The following is a 27,724-nucleotide window of genomic DNA, read 5'->3' as shown; positions in this document are numbered from 1 at the left end:
CTGTGAGACCTCGGACAAGTGTCTCAACCTCTCTGGGCCTTAGTCGCCTCAGCTGCCCAGTGGAGCTAGCAGTGGTGGCGGTCTGTCTCCCACGGCGGGGAACCCACAGGGGGAGGTTTTAACCTGCTGCTGGCATGGAGTGTTGTGCTGCGAGCAGTGCCTGTTGAGTATTTTTCTAGCCCCCCTCCCTCCTCTCTCCCTCCAGATCGTCTCCAGCAAGAAGATCACTCGGCCTCTGCTGCTGATGAATGACAAGCCTGCGGGGAAGGGCTTGATTACGGTATCAGTCCCCGTCCCCGCTCTCCGTGGGCACCCTCAGCCACCGCCCTCCCCACCCTACCGGCGCTGCCCACTGCCCTCCCCCATCAATGGGCCGCTTCACTAGCAGATAATAACCAGCTTTGTTTGGAGTAAAAAGGCCCAACTTATAACTTAGCAACAGGTCTCTTAGCAACGGGCTCCCGCCTCCATATATGATGCGTCGGGGCTGCCAAGCTGGGGGGTGAAGGGAGACTGCCAGGGGTCCCCACGGCGTCTCCCCGGGCCGGGGCGCTCCTACTCCACCCTGGAGGCCTCCACGGCCCTCCCTGCATCCCCTCCCGGCCCTGGCCCCTGCTGTCCTCCCTTGGGGGGTCTTTCAGGCGGTTTCAGGAGCTCCTTGTCCCTCGCAGCCTGGCTCGTGGCTGCAATGCGCAATGATTCCTCGGATGCGCAAAGAGTCGGTGATGCGCAATGATCCCTACGCAACAGAGTGATTCTTGCGATGCGCAGGCCCTTTGAGCGGATGAGCTCTTCGGTCCTCAGACTCTGGGAAGGCAGAGTCTGCTTTTACAGATGAGGGAGCTGGATCCCAGAGAAGAAGTGCCCCGGGGCGGTTCAGCTAGTGAGGTCTCTCCTGGCTTGTTCCCCTTCAGAGCCTGTGACACCAGGGAAACTGGCCGTGCTGGGAGGAGGAGGGCTGTACCTGTGTGTCTTGACTCATGCGGCGTTACTCGCCTGCTCTGGAACATTCCTGGCTCCCCACTGCCTGTGGAGCCGTGCATTCCGGGCTGGGAGGGACCCAGCAATCTCAGCTGTTTCTTTTACCCCATTCATGACCATGGGCCTGAGTTCAGGCAAACTGAATTCTAAGCACGAAGTGAAAGTGTTAGTGGCTCAGTCATGTCCACTCTTTGCAACCCCATGAACTGTAAAGCCTGCTAGGCTCCTCTGTCCATGGGATTCCTGGATAGTCTTTTGTTTCTCCAGGGAATCTTCCCTCCCCCAGGGATCGAACCTGGGCCTCCTAGACTGCAGGCACATTCTTTACCTTGTGAGCCGCCAGGGAGCACTTATTCCAGGCTCTTATCCACTGTTCCTGCCACCTTGAATGTCCCCTCCCAGCCTCCTCCCACCTCTTGGGGTTCAAAACCTCCCCATTTAAGTACCTCCACTGGTCAGCTGTCCTCCACATGGAAGCCAGCCCAGAAGGACCCCACCCAGCTGGTATGCCCTCCTCCACCATTTCCAGTAGCTCCCCTCCAGACCTGGGTACCCTCCTCTTTTGAAATAGGGGTAATAATAGGGCCTATGCTACTGGGTTGTTGAGCAAGGTGTCAGCTGGAGGGGAGGCAGGAGAGAGGGGCCTCCAGCCTGGCCTCTGTCTGTGGTTCTGAGTCAAATAGCTCGTTCAGCAGGTAGGGCAATCCTAGAGGTGTGGGAGGACAGGAAGTCCTAGCCGAGAGAGCTAGGACTTGGGTGCCTGTTGGCCAGAGGGCCTCCCCTGCCCGCTCTAGAGAGAGGGAGATGCCCAGAGAGGGCAGATGGTAGCCTCAAGGGCACCCAGCTGGCACGTCCCTGGCCAGCCTGGGGCAGGGGGCTTTGGCTGATGGGAAAGGCATGGAGGGTTGATGACTAGCGTGAGCTGATGAGACAGCAGAGGGAGCTCAGGTGGTCCCACCTTTGCCGTGGGCCTCAGTTTCCCTGGCTGCACAGCGAAGTTGCTAGAATTTCCGATGCCTTGGGTGTTTCGAGGTGGCCGTATGTGCACACTGGGTCTGCAGTGGGGGGATGAGGAGGCCTGGCAGGCCATTCCCCAACCCAGAACCTTTCCCCAGGGCTCTAAACCATCCCTGTGTCTGATCCCCGCTTCGTCTTCCCGCACCATCTCATGCCTCTCTTGAGCCGCTTAGGGGTCACTTTCTGATTCTCAGATCCAGATGAGTTGTTTAGCCCCATTTTCCAGAAGATGGAAATTGAGGTTTTAGGAAGACAAGAGGCTTATCCCAAGTCACCTGGTACTACTTTTCCTTTCCTCTCCCCACCCCACCCCACCCCAGAGAATTGAGTGCTAGGGCATCCTGTGTCCACCCTGCCTGAAAGGAGGTCGGAGGAGGGAGACCCCAACCTCCAACTTTCCTCTGGCCTTGCAGATCGCTGCTCAGGAGCTGTCAGATAACCGGGTCATCACACTGAGCCTGGCGGGCAGGAAGCTGGACAAGAAGGTGAGGCAGGCATGGGAGGGGGTTCTCCATCAAGGGGCAGCAGCCCTCCCCCAGCCCTGGGGTTGTATGGCCTGGGACTTCTGGCCACCACCTTCATTGCCCCTCCAGGGACAAGTCCATCGCACACCGCCCTGCTGGCCACCCCAAATTAAGACTGCTTCACCACTGAGGTTTCTTATCATTTGGAGGTATTCAAGACATGGCTGGAAGCCCACTCGTTGGGGCTCCCCATCTCTGTAAATGCTTGGGTCCTTACAATAACCTACAGGACCCCACCTAATGTATCCATAGCCTCCTGATTCCCTGACCTCACCCCTTCCACATTCCCTGCCTTCATTCTGTTTTAGTCAAATCAGCCTCTTCACTGTCTGGGATTAAACCAGGCACCCTCCTGCCTCAGGACCTTTGCACTTGCTGTCCCTTCTGCCTGGGATGCATTTTGCCCAGAATCTTTTCATGACTGGCCCCTCCCTCACTTTCATCAGGCCTCTGCTCACAGTGTCACCTTCTAGTTAGGCCTTCCCTGAAGAACCCTGCAGTGGTCGCTAACCTGCCGCCCCCATCTCCTTTACTTGTCTGCTTATCGCTAATTCCTGCCTAGTGTATATTATTATTATTTGTGTGTGGGTGGGGGGCGCTGCACTGGCTCTTCATTGCTGCAGGCTTTCTCTAATTGCACTGAGCAGGGGCTACTGGCTAGTTATGGTGCTGGGCTTCTCTTGTTGCGGAGTATGGGCTCTAGGTACGTGGGCTTCAGTAGTTGCGATGTGCAGACTTAAGTTGCTCCATGGAATCTTCCCCAATCAGGGATCAAACCTGTGTCCCCTGCCTTGGCAGGCAGACTCTTATCCATTGGACCACCAGGGAAGTCCCAATGTATGTTATTTACTCATTTGTTTTACGTCTCCCCCCTCTTGAATGTAGCCTGTTATAGAGTCCACATTTTCTTAAATGGAGTTTTAAAGAACTCTTCTGCTAGGATAATTTTGCTTTTATTTTTTCAGAACCCCACTAAAATAAATTAAAATCCCATTCTGCTGGGTACCTCCCCCTGCCCTGGGAACATTCTCTGACGTCTTGCCCCACCTGAGATGCTGGAATTGTAACTTCTACAGGCTCCAGACCTCCAGCTCTCTGAGCACAAGCTCTGGTCACCCCAGGATGGGGCGGTTTCTCCTGGGGACGCTGCTTGGTTCCAGGAGTCTGCGACTGCCTGGGTCTCTGCTGAGCCCTGCAGAGGCTGAGGGAGTGGGACCAGCAGCTCCCGCTCCTGACACTGGGGGTGGGGGAAGGGAGACAGCTGGGCCACACCCCCACCCCATCTGAATCCGGTAGTTATGCCTCCCTCACCCACATCATCCCGCTTCCTCCAGGATCTCTTCGGGAAGTCAGACCCATTTCTCGAGTTTTATAAACCAGGAGATGATGGCAAGTGGATGCTGGTCCACAGGACTGAGGTGGGTGTGTGGGGGTCCAGCTCAGGCTAGTGGGCCTGCAGTCTGGCCACCCTGACAGCTCGGGGCAGGACCCGGCAGGCACATCCTACAGTGCCCAGGAAAACCCCTGGTGGCCCCTAAGGACTTGCTCCCTCCTCATCACAGGGGTGCTCACGTCCATCCCCAGAAGCGTGGCTGTGGGTCTCTCCACCTTGCTTCCCCCTGTCCCATTGTGTTGGCCCGATCCCAGAGCACTGCCACCTCTGGGCCCCAGCTCACCCCTGCCTCCTCACTGTCCTGCAGGTGATCAAGTACACGCTGGACCCTGTGTGGAAGCCGTTCACCGTGCCCTTGGTGTCCCTGTGCGATGGGGACATGGAGAAGCCCATCCAGGTGAGTGAGGGGGGCTGTGGGAACCCTGCTGCCCACCCTGCCAGCTCTGGCCTCCTGGTCACCTGAGGCTTCCTGGGGGTACCTTGGCAAAGCTCTTTCTTATTAAGATGCAACAAGAACGCGTGGTGGGGAGGGTCAAGAGACCTGAGTCCTTGTCCCAGGTCTGCCGGACCCTCTGACTGATCTGGGCAGAGCCCTCATCTCTGTGAACCTCTTGTTTAAAATGGGAACAGAGTGGCTGCCCTGTTCTTCCCGGAGGGCTGTGTGCTGCTCGCTAAGCTAATGAATGCAGGATCACCTTGGAAACAACCAAGTGTTGTTGCTGTTGATGAAGATGGTGATTACTAATCTCTAAAAGCCCTCAGTCCTTGGGGCCGGGTCTGAGAGCAGACGGGGTGGGGCAAGGCAGCAAGGCTGTGTAGGGACCCCCAGACAGGGCACCAGGAAACCTGGGTTCTGGTTCTGGCTCTCCTGCTGCCCCTCTAAGACTTTGGGCCAGTGCTTTCCACTTAGAGCCTCGGTTTACCCATCAGTACAATGGGTACAGTAATTCCTGCCTTCCTTCTAGGAGTGTCACGGCAGCTAAGTTAGCACATCAAGCTGGAACTTTTTGTGCCCATCTCGGGAAAAGAATTACAAGTCTAGGGAGGACTCCAGGCCATGGCCCATGAGGCCAGGTGGGCCACAACCCAAGATAGAGCAGCAGCCCAGTGTCAGGTGTGTGGGGTGTGCAGCTTCCCGCACCAGAGGGAGGGGTCTCCATTACTAGAGCAGACACCGTTTCTCCTCCTCCCAGCAGTCATGGAAGGCTTCCTGTAGGAGGCAGTTCAGGAGCTACAGTCATCACCCCAAGCCAGGTAGTCAGATCGAGGGGGAGAGGGAGGCATCCCCCCTGAAAAAAAAAGACATGGGGTTTGCTTAGGGAACTGAGAGGAGCTGTGGGTGCCTGCTGCGGGCAGCTCTGGGGTGACCTCGCTGGACCCACTGCAGGTTATGTGCTATGACTACGACAATGACGGGGGCCACGACTTCATCGGTGAGTTCCAGACCTCGGTGTCACAGATGTGTGAGGCTCGTGACGGTGTCCCGGTAAGATGTGCACAAGGGCGTGACCCTAAGACCTCCACAGGGGACGGGGAAGGGGCAGGAGTTTTTGAATCAGGAGCAGACAAGGGCTCAGATCCCACCTCTCTGCCTTATGACATTGAGCAAGACATTCAGTCTCTCTGAGCCTCAGTTTCCCCATCTGTCAAGTGGAGGCAAAATAGTAGAGTGGGAGTTACATGAGATTATACAGGTGAAGTGCATAGTGAGCCCTCAGGAGCTATCCATTTGACTCCAGGCATGAGCTGGAGCCCATGGGTGGCAGGAATCAGTTCTGGGGAGGCATGAGCCCAGGGTGGCGGGAACCAGTTCTGGGAGGGCTTCTTGGAGGAGGTGTGCTACCCCTTGGTCCACACTGTAGAATAGGTTCTGGGGCCCAGGGGAGGGTCAGTCCCTGCAGAAGCCCCAAGCTGAGCTCCTCTTTCTCCTCCTGTGTTGCGCAGCGGGAGTTTGAGTGTATCAACCCCAAGAAGCAAAAGAAGAAGAAGAACTATAAAAATTCAGGCGTCATTATCCTGCGTTCCTGCAAGGTGAGTCAGCCTGGGTGGGCGTGGTGCAGGGGCAAGGTTTGGGGTCACACAGACATAGATAAATCACTGCAGAAGAGAGGGAGCACTAGGTGTGGAGCCAGCAAGTGAAGTGAAGGGAAAGTTGCTCAGTCGTGTCCAACTCACTTTGTGACCCCGTGAACTATACAGTCCATGGAATTCTCTAGGCTAGAATACTGGAGTGGGTAGCCTTTCCCTTCTCCAGGAGATCTTCCCAACCCAGGAATCAAACCCAGATCTCCCCCATTGCAAGTGGATTCTTTACCAGATGAGCCACAAAGGAAGCCCAAGAATACTGGAGTGGGTGGGTAATGGAGCCTGGTTCTGAGACCTTTTGAGCTTAACCTCTCTAGGCCTCAGTCTGCTCATCTGTGGAATGGGAACATTAACATAAGCATATAAAGTCTTATATCCTGTTCCTGTGCTGAAGTCAAGGAGGGCATGAGATGACCTTTCAGGGTCTCCTGGTTGGAGGGTAACTGTTGTTGTTTAGTTGCTCAGTCGTGTCCAACTCTTTGCCACCTCATGAACTGTAGTCCTCTGTCCATGGGATTCTCCCAGCAAGAATACTGGAGTGGGTTGCCCTTTCCTCCTCCAGGGGATTTTCCCGGCCCAGGGGTGGAACCAGCGTCTGCTGCACTGGCAGGGGTATTCTCTACCAGTGAGCCACCAGGGAAGCCCAGGGTAACTGTAGGGAGTTGCTTTTTCCCAGGCTTGTCCACTGCGTGCTCAGCATCAGAGGGGGAGAGAGCACTGGGCCGGGGCACCCTGTCCCCTGGCAGAGACATTAGTGAGGGCTTGGCTTCCTGCGCTGCGGTGTAACTGGGGCCACCGAGGCCCACAGTGACACTGTTCACACCACTGTGGCCAGGCTGAGGTCAGGGGCCGGGCCCCCGGATGTCTGGTGGCCACATGTCTGCTGGAATCGGGGGGGACGTTAAGGAACGCAGCCCCGGCCAGGGCAGCAGGAGGCCCCTGTCACTGGCTCTACCAGCTGGCCGCCCCCAGGCCTCAGGTTCCTCACCTGGAGACTAGGATTTATGAGAGCGTCAGTGCGGTCCCAACGCAGCAGCGCCCTGGGACAGTGAAGCTGGTGTGTTGCAGCATCGTGATTTCAGGTCCTTGTTTCAGAAACTTGTCACTCACACCCCCCTTCTGGGTTTCTGGCACCCGCCTTATTATTTCTTGTATTCAGCCCCTCCTCCTCCCGTTTTGGTGTCTTTTTTTACTTAAAAACATTTATTTTGCAAGGAACCCTTCTAACGTCACCAATATTGGAAGGCCAGTATCCTTTGCAAAAAGGAGACAAAGACCAAACTATGTTTTAACAGCTTTAGTAATTTACAGCAGAAGGTCTTGATCTGGTGGCCTGGCCTCTCTCTGTTCCAAGTCGAGGTTGGTAAGAGCTAGAGAGACTTAGGGACCAAATGGCAACAAATCGAGGCTTTCTCTGCCATGTAATTGGGCTTCACAGGTGGATCAGCAGTAAAGAATCCACCTGCCAATGCAGGAGACGCAGGTTCAATCCCTGGGTCGGGAAGATTCCCTGGAGGAGGGCACAGCAACCCACTCCAGTATTCTTGCCAGGGAAATCCCGTGGACAGAGGAGTTTGGTGGGCTGCAGTCCATGGGGTCACAAAGCCTCAGACATGACATAGTGACTAAACAGCAGCTGTCATATAATTGGTAGTTGTTACTGACTTTGGGCCCTGGGACACTGTGTGGACTTATCGTGCATCTGTGTGTGTACAGATGTTCCACCAATTGGGAACCGTTGCTCCATTGTTACAGAGGGATTTGGGTTCTGTGGTAATTAGATCAGGTGCATCTGCTTTTTTCGGCCTCCTTGACCACCATCTGGGCCCAGAGCGACAGCTCCCCACAGGTTGTTTATGGAGAGCATGGCCAAGTGAGGGCCAGCCCTCGGGTGCAGGGCGGGGGCCCACTGACCTCTCTGATTCCTTCCAGATAACCCGAGACTACTCCTTCCTGGACTACATCCTGGGAGGCTGCCAGCTCATGTTCACCGTAAGACTTTCCACCACCCTACCCCAGCCCTCCTCTCCCCTCCCCAGCGAGGATCCTCCTAAAGGGCTTGAGCTACAACTTCAGCAGGAGTGACTTGGGATAGACTTCAGGAAGGACTTTCCCAGGGCATGGGCTGTGTCTGGCCCAGAGGAGAGGGTATGGGTGGATGGGTCTGAGTCAGGGCTTTGCTGCAGGTCAGAGCCTGGAGGCTCAGCTCTGAGCGTCACTGGTTAGGCTACACTTCTTCAGGAGGGAAAAAAAGCCAGTTCTTTCCCATTTCCCTTCCTACCTCATCTGCTGCACCCTTTCCCTTGCTAACTCAGCCCCATCCACACTGATCCTCACTGCTCCCCCACACACTAGCTCAGCTCTGCTCTGTCTTGGAGCTTTGCGTTTGCTGTTTACCTGTCTGGAACGCTCTTCCCCAGAGCCCTCTCGTGTCCGCTGCCCTGCAGGCTGTGACACTTAAGTCACCTCCGCCGATGCCTCCTATTCCTCTCCATCCCATCTCCTGTTTTAGTAACTTCAGGGCACTTGCCACTCTGAAATTTTCTCAAGTATTTTTTTTTTTAATTTTCTTCTTACTTTCTGGCCACACCACGTGGCATGTGGGATCTTAGTTCCCCGACCAAGGATCGAACCCGCACCCCCTGCAGTGGATCCTTAAGTATTTTTCACTGTCCCTGCCCCACTAGTGACTGTGAGTGTCCTGAGTGCGGGGCTTTTGTTTTGTTTCCTCTCCATCCTCGAGGTATCACTTAGTACCCAGCATGTAGCACATGCTTAATAAATACTCACTGGGAGAATGAATGGTCACTCTGCCAGTGGCGTGGAGTATGTGCCCCAGACTTGTCCCTTTCCTCACCCAAAGGGAAGCCTCAGGACCACGGGAGAAGCTGCTGGGGTCCTGTACTCTGCCCACTTCCCACCTAGCCTCCCTGCTCTCCATCATCACCTCTAGACCCCATGGGGGCTGGAAGTCATCTGCAGGACTCTTAAGGAGGCAGGGGATTGGTCTTGTTGACCTGTAACCCCACAGGTTGCCATAGCACCCCCCCAACCTGGCAGAGAGGCCAAGGCCCTGCTGTTCCTCCTGTGTGCATGTGTTCACTCAGCAAATGATAGCAAGCACCTCCTGTGTGCCAGGCTGCAGGCTGTGCCTCTGCAGTGGTCCCTGGCTGATCCCGACTGAGTCCTCAGGTGGCCATCTCATGCCCTGGGTCCTCCTCTGGCTGGGCAGCCTTGCCACCGCTCCTTGCTCCCCTCCACAGGCTGGGTGGGAAACCCTCATGGCTGAGAGAGCAGGTGGAGCTCAGTACCCTGCCCGTCTGCCAGTCTCAGTCCATGTGGGGCACCTGCCTGGTGCTCTGTGCCCAGCCGTGGACCTGGCTCCGGGACCATGCGTCTTACCTGCAGTGAGCATCCAGTGTGACTAGATGTGCGGGCATTGCCCTAGCAGCCAGCCCCAGGTCCTGGTGCCCCTTGGTGGTCTGAAGGGTGGTGGGGAGATGGCCTGGTATGGGGGCGAGGTGTCTGGGAAGGTGTCAGTGGGGCAGTGGTATATGAATTGGGCCTGCAGATTGGAAGAGAATGAAAAAATGACCTTGCTTATAGAGGTAGAGGGAACCTCATGAATGAAGGCCTGGAAATGGAACTGTGACAGGGAAAAGGTTTGGGGCTGTACATTGGTTTTGTATCACATCTGGGCAGTAGACTTGATGCTCTGGCAACAGGGAGCCACAGATGGCCTTAGAGCCAGAGGAGTAACATGGTCAGTTTCCGGGTTTTGGACCATCTTATGGAAGCGGGGATCAAGGCGGGGTGATGAGTGGGGCTTCCCATGTTCCATCAGCCTCTCTGTTCCCTAGAGGCAAGATAGGGAGCTGGGGTCTCTGGCCTTTTCCTGCAGGTTGGGATAGACTTCACAGCCTCCAATGGAAATCCCCTCGACCCTTCCTCTTTGCACTATATCAACCCCATGGGCACCAACGAATATTTGTCAGCCATCTGGGCAGTTGGGCAGATCATTCAGGACTATGACAGGTATGCTTATGAAGGGCCTGTGATGGTCGGCTTGGGCTCCATCCATTCCAGGAAGCTCAGTTGTCAAAGCTAGAAGGGACCCAGAGATCTTCAGACCTAGGAATGCGTAGCTCAGGACTTGCATGTCCTGTGGCAGACATTGCTAATCAACTGCTGATCTCTCTCCAGCTGGTCCTAGCTCCTTCCTGAGATCCTTCTGCAAACAGTACACCACGTAGACAGAAAATGAAACTCATTTGCTCTTGCTGCAACCTTTACTGTTAGAGCTGGAGAAGAATAGGCCTAGGGTGTGGGGAGAGAATTTATCACACAGATCAGGGAACTGGAACCCAGACATTCCGATTCCTGCACCTGCCCCCTAATGGCCTAACAGTCTCACTCCTGTGGGGAACTTCAGAGGAGCAGCCAGCCTGCATGGGTCCTCAGCCCGTGATCAGGCTTCCTAGAGATCTTTGGTTGGGAGGACAGTGGAGAGTCAGTGAAGGAGAGCTATATAGAGGGTGTGACCACCGACAGGCCACATGCAAAGTTGAGAGGGTCTTGGAGGATCCAGAAGTCACTTGAGGGTCGTGGTGTCATTTTCACAGATGGTGTTTGTTGGAACCTCCAGGTCAGAGGGTGGGACGACCAGGAAGCCAATACGTGGGAAGTGGGTCCCTGAGATTTGGCAGGCACGAGAGCAGGCTCGGGAAGTCTGTGTGCACCTGGCCTCCTTGAGAGAGGCACCCTGAAGACCAGCTTCTCACTCCCAGGGGGCTCAGGGTCTACGTGGTGGCTATAACCCCAGGCCACAATAAGAGAGGTGCAGCGAGCAGAGCAAGGGAGGTGGAAGTCCCCACCTGCATCTTTGGGTGGGGAAGCCTACCGTTGCTGCTCCAGAGACCCTTGTATCCATCTGCCCAGACCCTTGTATTCGCTGGGTTGTCTCGTGGGCATTCAGACGCAACTGGACACCTGTCCCACTCACCGAAAACCATTTGCTTCCTTTATTTCCCTCATCTCCCCCATCATTCCATCAGGAAATCTTTTCAGAATGTAATTGAATCCAAACTCTTCTCCCCACTCCACAGCCACCAAATTGTTTGAGCCACCATCACCTCCTGCTCAGAGTGATTGATTCAGCAGCCTTCTCACTGGTCTCCCTGCTTCTGCCCTAGCCCCTGATAGTTTGTTCTCCACATGGCAGCCACAGGTTTCCTCAGTAAATACATGCTGAATGAACAAATGAGACATGGTCCCTGTGTTCAGGGAGTTCCCATTCGAGGAAGAAGACAGGAAATCACTGCAGTTCCCAGAGACTAGTTTATGTGTGAGGCAGGAGCTATGAGTGCACCAAAGAGGGAGGCATCCTGGGGTCTCAGGGAAACCCACAGAGGGACAGGGCCATTTGAATTGGGCCTTAGAGGATGTGTAGGAGTTTGCCACAGGGACGAGATTGGGGAGAGGTATTTCAAGAAGGGGTGCAACAGGGTTGAAGTTGAAACCTAAAGATGCCCTATGTGTTTGGGGAACAGCGAGTAGCCAGTGGCCAGGACTGGGGGGAGTGGGGAATGAGTGAGGGCTGGTAGAAGAGACTAGATTCGGACTAGATGATGAAAGGTCTTGAATGTCAAGCCAGTGTTTTCACTTCAGAATTTTTCCCAGTCATAAAAGGGAGGCGAAGAGACAGCCAGTACATTTCAGTTGCTTCGTAATTCTGGTTTAGTGGTCGCCAAGGTCCCAGTTTGAGAAGGATCTCAACACTGTACTCAGGTCCATTGGTTAGAAGTGCTGTGATTGATTAGCAATGTCTGCCATAGGTGTAGATGGGGGTGAAGCCTCTAATTCACCAGATACCCAGAAGTGGGTTTGGAGATCATCCAAACAGAGCTTTTCCTAGAGGCAGTAAGCTTTTTTTTTGTCTGTGGAAGCGTGTACAACCATGTGGGCCCAGCCCTAAGTAGGGGGTGGGGAGGGTGAGCGTGGGTAGATGAGGCCCCTGCCTGATTGTCTCACAGTATTTTTTTTTCCTCTCCTTTCTCTGATTAGTGACAAGATGTTCCCAGCTCTGGGCTTTGGGGCACAGTTACCCCCAGACTGGAAGGTAAGTGGAGCCAGATTGTTTCCTTTTGGCTAAGATGAGGTTTGTGTGATGGCCTCTCTGGGATCTGCCTTGGAAAGGCTGGGCTGGGGCCTAGCTTCCCTGCCTTCTCGTGTTTATCCCAAACCCACACTCATTTCTCATCCTGAACCGCACACAGGTAGTAGAGCTAATACAGGGAATAAGTTATCCTATCTGCCCCCTGGCACCCAGTCATGTGGGAGAAGATGCTATCAGATAAATAGGTTAAGTATGTCCTTTATATTGCCTAGGGCTTCCCTGGTGGCTCAGTGGTAAAGAACCCACCTGCTAATGCAGGAGACAGGAGTTCAATCCCTGGGTCAGGAAGATCCCTTGGAGTAGGGATTGGCTATCCACTCCAGTATTCTTGCCTGAGAAACCCCATGGATAGAGGAGGCTGGTGGGTTACAACAACAAATATTGCCTAGGACATACTTAAACTAAAAAACTATCCATTATATATCTGAAATCTAAATTGAACTGGGCACTGCATACTCTGTCTGGCAGCCCTAAAGACAGGCTGTGTCATCAGTGTTGAGATGGGGCAGCAGTCCCTAGAGGAGGGCCCCAAACTGGCCTGGGGGTATCAGGGAAGGCTTCCTGGAGGAGGCAGGGTCTAAACCAAGAAGGGAAGGGAGAGTAGGAGTTTGCAGAGTGACTCAAGGTGGTGTCGTGGCAGGTAGAGTGTTCAGGGCACAGAAAAGAGCCTGTGCAAAGTCTGGGAGGCAGAGGGAGCAGGGTGAGTTGGAGGAACTGAAAGAAGCTGGGTGTGGTGAACTCTCCATGAAAGATGGGCAGGATGGAGAGAGATGCGGCTGAAGAGGTGGGGAGCCAGGCATGCAGTGAGCTATGAGTGGGTCTACGTGCTGCTGGCATTCTGAAGGCCCACTCTGGCTGCTGAGTGAGGGGGCTGGCTGGGGTGATGCTGGGCAGAATGGAGGGATGGAGAGAAGGGGCATTATCCCTCACTGGTGAAAAACAGAGGCTCAGTGACTTGTCCAAGGACGTTTTCATAACAGGAAGCCTGAATTCCACCTGGGCAGGTGGACTCTCAGATCTGTTCTCAGAATGTGCTGCCTTTCTGATGAGAAGCCTGGGGGTGTGAGCACAGAGGGCTCCTAAATCTACATTGTGTTTCAGCCAGTGCCCTCTCTTGCCTGCCCTCCTGTAGCACGTGCTGTTTCCACTGAGTATTCTCCTCTCGTCCTCTCCCGGGAGGGCAGTTTTCAGCTAGAACTTCAGGGAGTGGCCCTGTGGCATGCTGGCCATCGTATGGCAGGGGACAGGATCCTGTGGGGCCAAAGCTGGGCCTCTGGGCAGACACAGTGATGCTGCTGGGGGGAGGGCAGGCTGGTGCGGCCAGGCCCGGCATGAGCTCGTTGCTAGGACACCAGCCAGCTTTCAAAGAACTCTGGCTGAATGAGATGTTTTCTTGCGCAAAAAGCCTCCTTGGAAATGTCACAGGGCAACTCTGGGGAGGGTGGGCGTGGCCAGGCCGGAGTGCCCAGCGGTGCCAGGAGGGCCGCTGGAGCGCGGCGTGGAAAGGGCAATGCTCTCCCTTCCTCCCGTTGCTGCTGGAGCCAGCCGGGCCTGCCTCCCAGCCCCTTACCTTCCCTCTTCGCTAACTTGCCGTGCCCTGCCACGCGAACCTTCCTTTGTTCGTTCCCACCTCAGGGCCTTTGCACGTGGTCTTCCCCTGGCCTTTGGCCCCCTTTCATTGACTTCCCATGCTGCTTCATAGCCTAGAGGTCATTTCCTCTAGGAAGACTTCCTCAGGCCCTTGCTGTGTCAAGCTCCAGGCACATACACGGTGTGCAGTATGTGATTGTGGACAGTAAATTTGGGGCCTGGTAGCCTGAGCAGGCAGAGGCGTTGCTTCTCTGAGTGGGAGGTTGGAAGGAGTGAGAAGAAGCATGCAACTCAGCGGCCTGCCCTCAGGACCTCAGTCCCTGCATGGGTCTGGTCCAGGTGAGCACGGAGAAGACCCCTGTCCTGGGTAGTGGTGGAGGGACTGACCAGGTGAAGAAAGGGATTGGGCCAAAGGATTGGCCTATGCAAAAAGGTCTGGGGTGGGAAAAAGCACAGTTTAGGACTCTCCCCACTTTACAGATGGGGAAAACTGAGGCTCAGGGAGGATGGTCACTGAGGTCCCTTCAACCCCCTATGTGGCCCCAACCCACTGCCCTGCCAGGACCAGAGAGAATGACCTCTCAAGTAACTCAGGACCACGGGCTGGGCCCAGCCAGGTGGGGGCAACAGAACCATTGATCGTTAGAAGGCAGTAGAGTCCCAGAACAAAGCTCTGTGGCTGGCCAGTCCCCAGGGGCTCCTAATCGGCTTGGGGTGGCCTCCAAGAAGCTTGTCGTGTTTGTTGGCATTTCTCAGGCAAACCGGGGCAGCAAGTGTGGGAGGGGGCTGGACTGCCACGGGTAGCATGAGCTCTTATCCCCTGGATCCAGTCCTGGCTCTGCTGTGGCTCAGTCATGTGACCTGAGCATTCCTTGGGCTTCTCTGAACCTCAGTTGTTCCACCTGTGAAATGGAGCTGCTGGGTGGAGTAGGTGACCTGAGAGGCATCCAGGGTAGATGGGTGACCTCCCACAGCCCCACCCATTTGACCACAAGGCCCTACTCTCCCCTAAATAGAGGAAAAGAATAGGGAATGATGAATTTGGGTGGCTGAGAAAATGGAATATTAATCCATTCCTGTCAGGAGGGGGCTTTTCCCCCTTGGTCTCTAAAATCTCCTAAAATCTGATTTTGCAGGAAGCCGGCCCAAGGGAGACTTGTTTCCCTGGCAACCATTTTCCTCTCTCAACCCCCTTTTGTACAAGCCCCCCTCTTAATCTCTGTAGAGGCTCATGAAGTTTCCATGGCAACAGGACCTCCAGCCCCCACACCTGGAGCCCAGGCTGGGGACAGGGTGAAGCGGGCCCCTGGGCAGGGAAAGAGCCCAGGAGGGACATCAGGGCAATGGCTCCATGCCAGGCACTTAGGGCCGAGGGGGCAAAGAACAGAAAAGCCCATTCCCCTGAGTGGGCTGTGTCTGCTCCTCAGGCCAGCAGGCACGGGGCAGTGCTGGGTGAATTCCCCTGCTGTGACCGTCCCATCTTGGTCCAGGAGGGCTCTGCACGGTCAGAGGTCCAACCAACCCTTTTACCCGGCTTGAGGATCCTAGGCCTCAGGTCTCTTCTGCTGTGTGGTCTTGGCACCCGGCTTCTTCCCCTCTCTGGGCCTCAGTTAGTTTACTTGTAAAGTGGGGATGTTGGACTTGGCAGGGGCTCCCAGTACCTCCCCTATAGTGTCTCGGACCTAGAGCGTCTGTCTGGGGTTGTTTGTGTCTTTACTGGAACATTCCTCCAGCAGCTGAAGGCGGGGGTCCCTTCCCCCAGGCATTTCTTCACCTTCCTATTTAAACTCCTTAGGAGAGGAGTACCTTTTCAGGTTAGTGAGTTTATGTGAGTGCAGGTGACAGCCCGACTTCAGTTCTGGTCCCAACACTCCCCTTCGGTAGATGTGAGACCGTGGGATCATCTGGTCCATTTTATCTCAGTTTTACATCTGTGATGGGGTGATACCAGACCTTTCTCTGGATTGTTGTGAAGAACAAGTGAGGGGATGCTGGCAAGGTGCTGGATGTGGGCCGCAGCACCCAGTTCTCAGGGAAGGGGCTGTGTGGGGTCTCTGGCTGGGAGACAGTGGCAGGGAGAGAGGGCAGACCCTAACCCACCTGAGCTCTGGGCCTCCTGCGGTCCTGGGTTCTGCAGCCACCTCAGTCTTACCCACCACCCTGAACGGGGTCTGGTTATGGGTCCCTGTGTGGGCCCGCAGCTTCCAGGAGTGTGCAGGGTCACCTTTGATGACCCTCCCAGGCTTGGAGCTGGGTCTGCAGGAACTGGGCCAGAGCTCTCTACTCCCTGCCCTTCTGGCCCCATTATGTTTCCTGATCCCCCAGTCCTGCTCTGCGTGGGTTGTCAGCTAAGCCCCAGCTTGGCTCGCTGGCATAAGGTGGGCTTTCTTCCAAGCACTCGTGCTTATTAGTGAGATGGGGGAAGGCCCTTGAGGCCTGAAGAAGGGGAATTCTAATTATGTGAAATTGTACTGTGAAAGCAGGTGGCGAAGGAATGCTCCAACTGCTCCTTGAACCCGACACCCTCAGACACATCTCTGAGGAGGCAGAGACAGCCCTGGCCCCCCAGAAGAGATCAGGGTGGTATAGAAGGATCTGGGGGTTTCCCAGGTGGCGCAGTGGTAAACAATCTGCTTGCCAGTGCAGGAGATGCAAGAGACACAGGTTCAATCCCTGGGTCGGGAAGATCCGCTGGAGTAGGAAATGGCAACCTGCTCCAGTATTCTTGCCTGGAAAATTCCACAGACAGAGGAGCCTGGCGGGATGTAGTCCACAGGGCTGCAGAGTCGGACACGACTGAGTGAGAGAAGGGTCTGAGTTTCTTTTGTTTATGAAGTGGAGGTGGTTGGGCCTCGTGGTCACTCAGGGCCAGTGGTGGAGGTGAAAGCAGATGCAGGGGGTGCCACCGCCTTGACCTGGGGTCGGGTAGCAAAGAGCCAGTCTCCCTCAGAGGGAGTCTTGCTTGGCAGCAGGTGAGCCTGCCCGGGTCCAGGTATAGGCCAGGAGGCTCTGACTCACCATTTTCTCTGCATTTCAGGTCTCTCATGAGTTCGCCATCAACTTCAACCCCACCAACCCCTTCTGCTCGGGTGAGTGTCAAGCCCCCTGCATCAGCCCTGGTCTCCCTGGGCGGGGTACAGCTTTCTGTCTTCCGCGCCTCTCCCCATCGCACTTGCTCAGGATGGCAGACGGGGAAGAAGCTGCAATTTGGAGTCAGGTGGCCTGGCATTCAGGGCCAGCTGTGCCTTTTCCGGGCTGTGTGACTTGGAGAGGCCACTTCACCTGCCCCAGGGGAGGGAGCTCACCTCACTGGGTAGTCAGGTGAGAATAAAGGGAAGTGTTGACAGGAAGCCCTGTGTAGGTCAGGAGGTGAGGGCAGCAAATTACACACCTGCCCCTCTCCCCTCGCTCCTGCCCTCACGGGGAGAGCCCAGCCGTGTCCTGCCTGACCTGGGCAGGGGTGCTGGGCAAGAGGGAGGGGCAGGCAGCGAGCATGGTGTCTGTGCTCTCCCCGCCCCAGGCCTCAGAGGATTTCTGAGCCTCCCAGAATCAGTTAAACAGTGAAAGAGAAGGGGTATGGAAGAGGGTGGTCCCTGACTCCACGAGAGCTTCTAGCTTCAACTGGCTTCAGATGTAGCATCTGCCTTCCCTGGGGATCCCTGAAGCTGGGTCAGGTTTGTATTTGAGAGGGGGACTGCATCAGGTCACCACCTTAGGGATGATGCTGTGACTCAGAAGCCATGGGCCTCTGCTGGCTGGAAGTGTGGTCCTGCCTTCCGGCTGGGGTCTGTCTGGTTTGGAGCAGAGAGGGACATTCTGTCCATCTACCTCATCTCTGGCCAGAGGCCTTCTCGACAGGATGGCAGGGCAGGCGGTATTCTTAGACTTGTAATGGCAGCTATTTACAGAGCACCTTCTGTCTGCAGGGCTGTGCAAACCTTAGTCCCCTCACCAACCCTGAGAAGCCATCGCATGTGCAGAATGGACCCCCAGGTGGCTCCCTGGGACCCGAGTGTCACTACAGGCTCTGCCCACTCCTTCTCCAAGAGGAGCCTGCTAGACCCACTCCTGCCAGCTTACCAGCCCCTTTGACAGGATCAGATAGATTTAAGTACCTTCCTTCAGGCCCCATGACTAAGAAGTGGTAAAGGCAGGATTGGAACTCAGGTCAGACTCCATGTTCAGGGCTCTTTATTCCACCCTGGCCCTGCTCTCTGGGACCTTCCAGTACCCCAGGGCCCAGACTGGGCACGGCAGTGCCAAACACTGGGGTGTTTGGGTTGGGGGCAGCAGAGAGTGGGTGCAGGGTCAGGGAGGACCAGGCTGATCCAGAGTCTTCTCTTCTCCCTGAGGCAGGTGTGGACGGCATCGCCCAGGCATATTCGGCTTGCTTGCCCCACATCCGCTTCTACGGTCCCACCAATTTCTCTCCAATCGTCAATCATGTGGCCCGGTTTGCAGCCCAAGCCACGCAGCAGCAGACAGCCACGGTGAGTAGGTGACCACTGGGTAGGGCAGGCACCGGCTGGGTATTCTGCCTCTCTGTGTTCTGAGATCCGGTGTCTCTCCACTTTTAGTTTACCTGCAGGGATGGAAGGGGTTTGGGGCAAGCTTGCCTTGGTTCCGGCTTCCTTGAGCACAGACTCCAGGACAGACAGACAGACGTGTTGTTTGTGCTTAGAGGAAAATAGGATTGTGATTATTGGGAAGTCCCTTCATGGGCAGAGGGAAACCCGGGTCTGGGGTCCCTGCAGCCCTCAGGCAGACCCTCTGGGCCATCCAGTTCCAATTAGAGCAGCCCCCACCTCACACTGAGGGCTTTGGAACTGTCTGGCCCAGGTCTGGCGGTCAGTGACAGGGCTGCTCTGTGACATCTGGAATATATGGCAAGCAGCTGTCCAGGGCATTGTGCATCCCAGCCACTCTTTCCCCTCCCCCTCCCAGCTCCAGGCCCAGTGCCAGTATTGGGGTCACCAAGGGGCCACCTGTCTGCCTCCCCTGCCATCCCCCAGGGCTTGTGATGTGAGTTGGGGGTCTTCTGCCACAAGTAGGCTGAACCCAGACTGGGAACCGGCACCTGCATTGGGGTGGTGGAACCTGGACTGTGACTGAGGCCCCTGCGCCCTTGGTGGAAGGCGGCTTCCTTCTCCTCTGGAAGGAAAGGGTTGCTGCACAAGTGCTGAAGTCGCTCCTGCCTGCCCTTTCCACTCTGCCTTCATTCGCCGGCTGCCCCGCGGCCGTGGCCACTGTCACACACCCCCACCCCTCCTATCCACGCTCCTGCTGACGTGTCCTTTAACTGCAGACCTCAGATCCTGCCCCTCCCCACCTCCTCCCCCCCAGCCCCACGCTCCTTTCTTCACTTGCGGTGACCATCCCACTTCCACCTTGTTCTGCCCCTCAGAGACACCAGCTTGTCCTTTGTTCTGCCATCTCCTCTGCGTGGAGGTTCTTCCTGATGCTGGCTCAGTCCCATCCCTCAGTGTCCCCTCAACTGCTACTTACCTGCGGCCTACCCTGCACACTCACTCAAGCCTCTCTCCTGCCTTCTGCTTATGCCTGTCTTGACGCTGATGAGGGCAGCAACATCTCCTTCACATACTCTGCGTTTCTGTCTCGTGTGTGTCTCCCACGTTGGACCCTCAGCCCCGTGGGGCCGCGCAGTGTGTGTCTGCTGTCTCTCATCTACTCTGGGGCTGGTGCTGCGGCAGACGCTCGTGTTCTGGGAATGGATGGATTTAAGTTGGCCCCTGTCGTGTGCTGTGCACCGCACGAGGAGCTGGGAGGAGGTGACTCAGCCAGGGCCTCTCTGAAAGGGAAAGGGACCTGGTCCCATTCGGACTGCCCGGAGGAGGGAGGCACCTGCTGAGGAGGTAGAGGCTGACTTCCCGAAGACGGAGGCCAAGCTAAGAGGAGGGGAGGTTATGAGAGCAGACAACACTGGTCAGCCTGCCAGGGTGTGAATCCTGCCCCGCCTGTTCATCACTGTGTGACCTGGGTAAATCACGTACTCTCTCTGGGCCTCGTGTGTACCATGGGAATAGTAACAGGACTGACCTTGAGGTGGTGGTGTTAGGGTTAAAATGTGATAACACAACAGCTGGCAACCCGTGAGACCTGAGGACAAGGAAAGACAGGCGGCAGAGGGTTCTGGGGAGAGCCCCCAGGCAGAGGGGACAGCAGATGCCGGTGACGGACAGGAGGGAGGTCACTGCACGAGGTCGGTTCGAAGGAAGATGGTCCCGGTCGTTTCTGCTCCAGAGAGCATGACCTGCTCTAGTCCTGGCCTTGGTGGCAGCAGCTGATGGCTCTGAGCCTGTTTCCTTTATGAAACGGAACAAGTAAGCCCACCTGAATGGGAAGTAACTGGGGAGGACCTGCGAGTTGCTTTTTTATGTTCCTGGGTTAGAACTGGAGAGGGCAGAGAGAGGGCAGCCCCTCACCTCACACACTGTTTGGATGCCTGCTGCTGCCCAAGCCACTGTCCCGCCTAGTCTTTTATCTGCCTGGACTCGCTTTCAGAGGGATGGAAGAATGGCCTGCATTCTTGTTTAAGCGTAAAAAGTGGGGTGGAGCAGGAAAGGAGCCCAGGGTTCCTCTTGTGCTCTTTCACCTGCCGAGCAGGGGCAGGAGCTGAGGTCCTGAGAAGGGGGCCAGTACCTGCTAGACCCTCAGTCTGGAGAGGCTTGGGCACTGGGGACTGCCAGGAAGGTGTCTTTGTGTTCTGGGGAACAACTGCTGAGGGCCCTCACAGGGAAGAACTTGGCGCTTGCTCTGAGCCAGTCTTGATCCTGACCAGTCCTAATCCTCACAATCCCCCAGCCCCTTTCGTCATGACCAGGCCCTTCCAACCCTGGCTCCCTCACCCCGGGGAAGCACTGTCACCCATCCTGGGTGTGACCTCCGGCCAGCATCTCTGGGCTCCAGGACACCCCTCCCACTCTGCTGTCCAAGAAGACCTCCTGCCTTCACTCTGTCCCTACCACTGTGTGCTGAAGGTGGGGCTGCCTGATGGTTCAGCCTCAAGCTCTGGGGGCCCACTGACCTGGCTTAAATCCCAGCTCCCCACTTCCTGACAGTGGGACCCAGTGCAGGGTACTTCAGCTCTCCGAACTTCGGTTTTCTCACGTATACAACGGGGATGATGGAATGCTGCCTGCCTAAGGGAAGCACTGCAAGGATTCAAGCAGATCGGCATCCAAACTGCTCAGCACAGAGCCTGGCACTTGACAGCCCCTAATCAACGTGGGTTGGTGAATCTTCTGAGGACGCCTCTTGGGCCGGCAATTGGTGATGCTGAGCTCATTTAGGCCTAAAGCAAAAGGAAGTGATCTGTGCGTTACCTGATGCTTTTGAACAGCCGCTGTTTGGGAAACACTTGGTGTGGCTTCATCCTCCCTGTCCCCGGCACACGAACATGCACGCACACCCACACACAGGAAATCAAGAGCAGGTGGTGGAAGCATCTCTCCAGGCAGGCCCGCGCTCTCCCATTCATTCACATAGCTCGGTTCTACAGTGTGTGTTTCTGTGCAGCAGTGGGGAGACCATGATCCCAGGCCATGGCCGCTGCCCTTCCAGGGCCAGTGGTCTAGTGGGGAGCTGGGCCAGGAGACAGCAGCTGTAATACCAACGGATTAAACGGATGGCAGAAGCACAGGATTATAAAGGTGGCACCTACCCCAGACGAGGGCTCAGAGCTGGCTTCCTCGAGGAGTGAGGTCCAAGCTGAGACTTGGAGGCTGCTTAAGAGTTGGTCTCATAAAGGGTGTGTGTGTGTGGAGTGTCCCAGGCAGAGGGAACAGAATAGGGCAAAGGCTTGGAGGTGTGGTGTGTGGCGTAACTGAAGGAAGGGGTGTGATGTAAGAGGGGTGGGTGGGGGTAAGGTTGAAAGGTAGGCCAGGTCCCAGAGATGCCGTCTAAGCTAGTGAGGAACCTGGACTTTCTCTTGAGGGCAGTGATAGTCACTGAAAGATACTAAGTTTGGGTGGGACCACGGGGCTCTTACTGTGGAGAGCTCCTCATCCTCCCCTCTCCTCTGACCCCTATGACCTGGGCCTTCTTATCCGTGGTCCACTGCTGGTTGGCTGCCTAGGCAACCAGTCCTAATGGTGGGTGGGGGGCGTGCGGGGAGCAGTCAGCACCCTGGGAACCTCCCTCCACTCCCCAGGGCCCTCAGCTGCCAACTTCTCAGAAGTAAGCTAGGAATGAGTGCAACTTTCCTGGACTCTACCTGGAATTCTGTGGTCAAGTCAGTTTCATATAAATCAAATCACACCTTAAATGTGCTAGGGGAAGTGACCATTTACAGCCTGAGAAACCTGAAAAAACCTCTTGGGTAAGGACAAGATACACTCCATCCTTGTAATGTGTTGGAGATTTGGGATCTGGGTTTGACCCGGTGGCAGTTGGTCATGTTTATGGAACACACACAGGGTGCCAGGCCCATAAGATACAGAAGGCCTGGGGGGAGGGGCTGCCCTGAGGAGCTCTTAGGGGGTGGGGTGGGGGGGAGAAGTGTACAGAGAAGTCCTCCCCAGGGGGTATTCACTGGCAGCGGAAGCAGAGCTCAGGCCTCCGGGAGCCTTGGAGCTATAGCTGGGGAGGGTTCCCAGGCAGGAGGAAAACCAGGAAAGGCATGGAGGTGGGAAAGCTTGGGGTAGGGTGGACCAGGACTGCCTGTGGGGACAGCAGAGGCCCTGCCCACCTCCTCCTGCCTGACGCCTCCCTTCTTTCTCCCCTTCCGCAACATCCTTCCCATCTCTCCTTTGATGTCTTGGGGATGGGGTTGTAGACTCCTATAGAGTAGACCTTTGGGCTCCTGGACAACCTCATTTTTGCCTGGGATGGGCTATGAAGCCCAGGACTTGTCAGTGGCACTTCCAGTGCCAAGGCTGGCCCAGGCTGCTCCCCGGCGGGCCCAGCTGCACAGATGCTGAGGCCTGGGACATAGATGTGGGCACTGTGGTTGTTTGGCTGGTGCACAGGAGTAAGGGTTGAGAGTCTCATGCCATGCCTCTGGGCCCTGCCCTAGGCAGCTGTCCTGGCCATTCAGGCCTCCTGAACTGGGGTGCTGGGGAAGAGGGTGCAGAAACCTTTGCCCTGCCAGGCCCCACTATTGGAGAGACAGCTACTGGGCACCGATGCCATTGTGGCAGAGCCCCAGGCTTGGGCTTGAACCTCGACTATGCCCTTCCTGGCTGAGTCCTTGAGCAAGTCATTGAACCCGTCAGCTTGTCTCCCCATCTCCAAAAGGAGAATCCCAGAGTGAGGGTGACAGGGAGTGTGTGTGGTCACTGCCACCATGACTCACCCTTTTAGTTGGTGCCTACAGTTCTGCAGGAACCCAGGCCTGTGGGCTCCAAGTCTCCAAATGCAGACACGTGGCTGGCTGAAAGGGAAGTCAAGAGGGCCGTGTCAGGAGGAGGGTGGGAGACTGTGGTCTGAGCTGGACAGGGCTTGGAAACCAGCCCCACCCTCTGAGTGGAGAAGCCTGTTACCCAAGGCCAAGTGTTCTTTTCTGTCCTCATAGCCAGGCTTCTCCTGCCAACTTAGGTACCCCAGAAATACTGTCCTGGACCATTTGTGGTAGGATAGCAGTGGGGTGAGAGGGCCACAAAGAGAAGGGGGTGCTGGCTGGCTGGGACGATGGTGGGCTGTGAGGGGACAAGAGTCTGGAAGGGCTTATGAGGTGACCCCCAACTGGAGGAATGGGGACTGGCAGCAGCAGCCTCCACTGCAAGGATTCAGGCTGCCATCTCCATAGCAACAGGTATCCATCCCCAGCCAAGTGATCAGTCTCTTAAAGGCACAGTGCAGAAGCTGGATTACTGTTGGGGGTTGGGGCTTAGGATGGTGGGGTCCATACCTCCATGCGGTTCATTCCTGCCTTCCACAGCTGTGTCTGGGGACAGGCAGGAGAGTAAGGAATCCTTGATGGCTGAACTTGTGGTCTCCATGTGCTTCCCAGGCAGTGAACGGCTTTGCTGAGTGAGAAGGTGGCCAGATGCTTACTTGGGAGCTGGCTTGGTTCTGCCCTTTTTACCTCTATGACCTTGACTATTCTGGGTCCACATCGCCTCTCCTAAGAATCAGAAGGGTCAGACAAAAAGGCAAAAGCCCTAAACAGAGACTGTTAGGACCACAAGGGCTTTTCTGTTCATTTTATGGATGGGGAAAACTGAGTCCCCAAAAGGGGCCAGGGGAGGCTAGGCACAGAACCAAGTTGAAGATGAGCTCTCAGGCAGCTGGGAGTCCTGGGGCTTCTGCCCAGAGATCATCCAGTGAGCTTTCCTGAACTTCATTCGCCTACCCACCACCTCCACAGTCTGTGCTATGGCCACCTATCACCTACACTAATTATTATTCAGTATTTTTTTTTTCACTTAATTTTATAGAGAAACTATAACCCACTGTACAGGAAAAGTTAGTTATTATTTGCTAGGATAGAGAGTAACAATAAAAATAACTACATCAGGCAGCACAGTGGTAGCAAGGTCTACCTAGAGACTGCTATCTCTGGAGCTCTTAGGTTCCTGCCTTCTCTTTGTTAAGAGGGAGGGTTAGCAAGTGCGACACACTGGCACCAGACAGACTTCCTCCTGGGTAGTTTGTAGAATTCAAAGACCACTGCAAAACCAGTACCCTCCCCACTGTGACTGATGCTGTGTCTGGGGTGTGCCCAGAGTCTGCTTGTTGCCAGCAGACCCCACACTCCCAGAAGCACTGACCTAGATGAACTGCTTAGCTCCTACAAGGTCGGCTGTGCTGATAGGGAATGAGCAGGGTCACAGGTGTTCACGTGCAGGTGGAGTAGAGAAGGGTAGGCTGGTCTCAGAGTCCACAGGCCAGAAGGCATCTTCCCCAGCAGCGGTGGGCCTTGCTCTGCGGGGGTACAGCTGTTAATTACCGAGCTGCTACCACGTGGCTGGCGTGGTCTCTTTGAGAGGTGTGGAAACTCCCATTCTGCAGATGAAGAAACGGAGGCACAGCCAGTTGAGACAGTGGCCCGGAGTCCCACGGTGTAGCCACTATCAGAGCCAGGCCTGGAGTCTGGAGCTCTCAGACTCCTGAGCTGGGAAAGGCAGAGGAAGAGAGCAAGCAGTCTGTGCTTCCGGCTGTGATAGAGGCCTGCAGGGCCCGAGCGTGGAGGGAGGCGCTTCAATCTGGCGGCAGCTCTGGGAGGAGCGCCGCCTTCCTCCCAGGGGTCAGAGGGGTTGGCGCAGGTGGGGAAGGAGGGAGGGGAAGGGTAGCCAGGGGCCCTGGGCTGTGCCGAGTGCCTGCTGACCCCCTCCCACAGCAATACTTCATCCTCCTCATCATCACGGATGGTGTCATCAGTGACATGGAGGAGACGCGGCACGCCGTGGTGCAGGCTTCCAAGCTGCCCATGTCCATCATCATCGTGGGCGTGGGCAACGCCGACTTCGCAGCCATGGAGTTCCTGGACGGGGACAGCCGCATGCTGCGCTCCCACACAGGGGAGGAGGCAGCCCGCGATATTGTGCAGTTCGTGCCCTTTCGAGAATTCCGCAACGTGAGTGTGGGAGCGGACTGGGGAGGGGGCAGTTACAGGACCCCAACCAGCACAATTAACAATCTAGGATGAAGGCGCTGGGACTGCCTGCCCAGTCCTAGGCTCCTCTACCCTCAGCTCTGTTGACTACACACTTCCTGAGGGCCTACCACGTGCCCGGGGCCATGCCAGGCCCTGTCCCCCGGGGAGGCTACGTGGCAGTCGCTGAGCACTTGCTTCAGCAACTCAGGGGAGTGGTGCCTAATCCAGACTGGGGGCTTCAGGACAGGGCTTCCAAGAGGACCTGCCTTCTAACCCTGAACCAAAAGTCAGAATTATCCATGTGGGGCAAACCATCCCAGGAGAAAGAGATGAGAGCAGAGGCCCTGAGGGGCTTTTGAGTGGCTTTCCTGGGATTCATAGCTCACCAGCCTTCTCACTTCAGGTGGAAAACAAGGCCCACCTCACAATGGCCTCCTCTCCCTGAGAGCTTCTCTGAGGGTGAACTGGAGGCCTCCTACGCTCCTGGAGGTGGCTCTGGTCCTTCTGCAGGGGACCCAGGTCTGCTTACAGGGAGGCTGGCATTAACTTCTTGGGCACTGCCCTTGCAGCAGGGCCCACAAGCAGCCCCAGAGGGAGCTCTCAGATGCTACCCTGTACTGCCAGCCTGGAGCCTACCTCTCATTTGATGAGAGGCACACTGTGTTCCTCTCCTCCTGGCCTCTGCTGCCTCAACCATAAGGACTTCGGGGTGCTGTGGCTCAGGTCCTGGGAGCTAGTCCCTGGAAGAACTGCCCACTCCAGTCTGGAAGCACTGGTACTCACCTCTCTGCCCAGGACCCTGTGGGTTTGCCTGAGCTGGTTCAGTTCCTTCCTCTGGAGTGTGAGCTTCCTGAGGACAAGTGCTGAGCACTGCCCACCCAGGCACCGCACGGACACTGACCAAGCTCCTGGTGTGCCCGGCCTGTGTCTGGGTGATGAGCAGCGAATCAGACAGTCGCAGCCCCTTGATCCCGGCCGAGGAGGAGATCAGGAAATGTTTGCAAGATGAGTAGGCTGTGCAGCCCGCATCCACCATCTCTTTCCCCCAAAAGCCTCCTACAGACAAATTCATCCTGAAATGTTACTCCTGGGCACGTCGCGTGCTCAGGTAAGTCACACTTAGTGTCAAGGGAAAGGAAAGTGCTGCTAAGGGTGGGATTTCAGGCTTGGGCTGGACTGAGGGATGCTAGTTTTAGACAGTTCTGGTTTTCTGGTCCAGCTTGTCCTCCAGGGACACCTTCTATACCAGCTGCCTGGGTGTGGTGCGCCTCCCCACTTCATCCAGTAATCCTTTCTCTCTCCTCACTCTCCACCCTACCCTGCAGGCGGCAAAAGAGACCTTGGCCAAAGCTGTGCTGGCAGAACTGCCCCAACAAGTTGTTCAGTATTTCAAGCATAAAAACCTGCCCCCCACCAACTCAGAGCCCGCCTGAGTGCCAGCCCTTCCCCAGCAGCAGCATGCCGGCTGGGCCTCCTGCCCTCCCCAGGAACATGCACGCTCACCCTGCTTCCTTGTGGGTGGCCCTATTTTTTTTTTTTAATGATCCACATTTTTATTTTTTACAACCGGACCTCCACCCCCAACTTCCTCCTGCCCAGCTGGGCTTCCTTTGTTGGAGCTGACTGATGATGCTTCCAGGCCAAACTGGCTTCCTCTCCTTCTATCCCCACCCTCGCCACTCTTAAGTATTGAATGTACTTTGTATAATTTTAGTGGAATTATTATTATTAAAGAGAATAAAATTTTTACAGTCATAATTGGTTTTTTCCAAGTAACTAGCTGCAGACTCAACGGAACGTGTCCCTGGTGCCTACTCTGTGGTAGCCTGCACCTAATTCCTGCTGTTTTTTTATACTGTGACCATGTTCTATTTGTTATACTCAGGGTAATAAAGGAGTTTTGGATGTCCCTGTGTCAGCTCCTTCCTCAGCTGGGACCTGACAGGCTCACTGATCTGGGAAAGGAAACAGGAAAACGCCTTTCCCCCAGCAAGCCTGTGAAGTCGGTACCATTACCTCTACTTGGGGACATGCATTCCACACAAACAGAATACAGCTGTTAAACTGGCACACAGCCTGGCACATTGTGCATGCTCAGTAAACATCTGCGGCAGGATGGAATGCATGAGCCCTCGCCAGTGATCACAGGCCTTCTGGGCCCCGGCAGAGCCCATGCTGTCCCGGCCAACACACATGGTGCCCTGCCCTTCTCCCTCATGGTCCACACCCTGGCCTATGTCTCCCCAAACCTGCTTCCCCCCTCCACAAGACCATAGTCGCTGCCACCTATCTGCTGCCCCTGGAGGTCCTCCAGGCACTGGGGTACACCCCGTGGTTTACAGCACGTGAAAGCGTCTCTGGCTTCAGGATGCTAACGCAACAGGGCTGCTTTTGTCCCCGCT

General features: G+C 55.8%; 1 protein-coding gene and 1 long non-coding RNA gene across 2 annotated transcripts in view; one reads left to right on the top strand and one right to left on the bottom strand.

Moving 5' to 3' along the window:
- CPNE2 (copine 2) overlaps positions 1-27,080 on the top strand; it is a 55,367-nt gene extending 28,287 nt beyond the window's left edge. The window contains exons 4-16 of the mRNA XM_043437558.1: positions 206-280; positions 2,412-2,483; positions 3,857-3,940; positions 4,223-4,312; positions 5,303-5,401; positions 5,860-5,946; positions 7,933-7,992; positions 9,902-10,035; positions 12,064-12,118; positions 16,803-16,854; positions 18,122-18,255; positions 25,065-25,301; positions 26,648-27,080. Of these exons, the coding sequence (XP_043293493.1) occupies positions 206-280; positions 2,412-2,483; positions 3,857-3,940; positions 4,223-4,312; positions 5,303-5,401; positions 5,860-5,946; positions 7,933-7,992; positions 9,902-10,035; positions 12,064-12,118; positions 16,803-16,854; positions 18,122-18,255; positions 25,065-25,301; positions 26,648-26,755 (1,287 nt within the window). The 3' untranslated portion in view covers positions 26,756-27,080. The remainder of the gene's footprint in view (positions 1-205; positions 281-2,411; positions 2,484-3,856; positions 3,941-4,222; positions 4,313-5,302; positions 5,402-5,859; positions 5,947-7,932; positions 7,993-9,901; positions 10,036-12,063; positions 12,119-16,802; positions 16,855-18,121; positions 18,256-25,064; positions 25,302-26,647) is intronic.
- LOC122421506 lies at positions 20,338-25,065 on the bottom strand. The gene is made up of 3 exons (XR_006263508.1): positions 23,634-25,065; positions 23,079-23,156; positions 20,338-21,386 (listed from the first exon to the last, which is right to left on the bottom strand). It is a non-coding gene; the product is annotated as an uncharacterized LOC122421506 (long non-coding RNA).
- Positions 27,081-27,724: the final 644 nt, after the last annotated feature.

Source organism: Cervus canadensis, chromosome 18, assembly GCF_019320065.1.
Source record: "Cervus canadensis isolate Bull #8, Minnesota chromosome 18, ASM1932006v1, whole genome shotgun sequence".
In the NCBI taxonomy this organism is placed as follows: domain Eukaryota; kingdom Metazoa; phylum Chordata; class Mammalia; order Artiodactyla; family Cervidae; genus Cervus; species Cervus canadensis.
The sequence above is the reverse complement of the archived record's forward strand: the minus strand, read 5'-3'. Positions and strand labels throughout refer to the sequence as shown.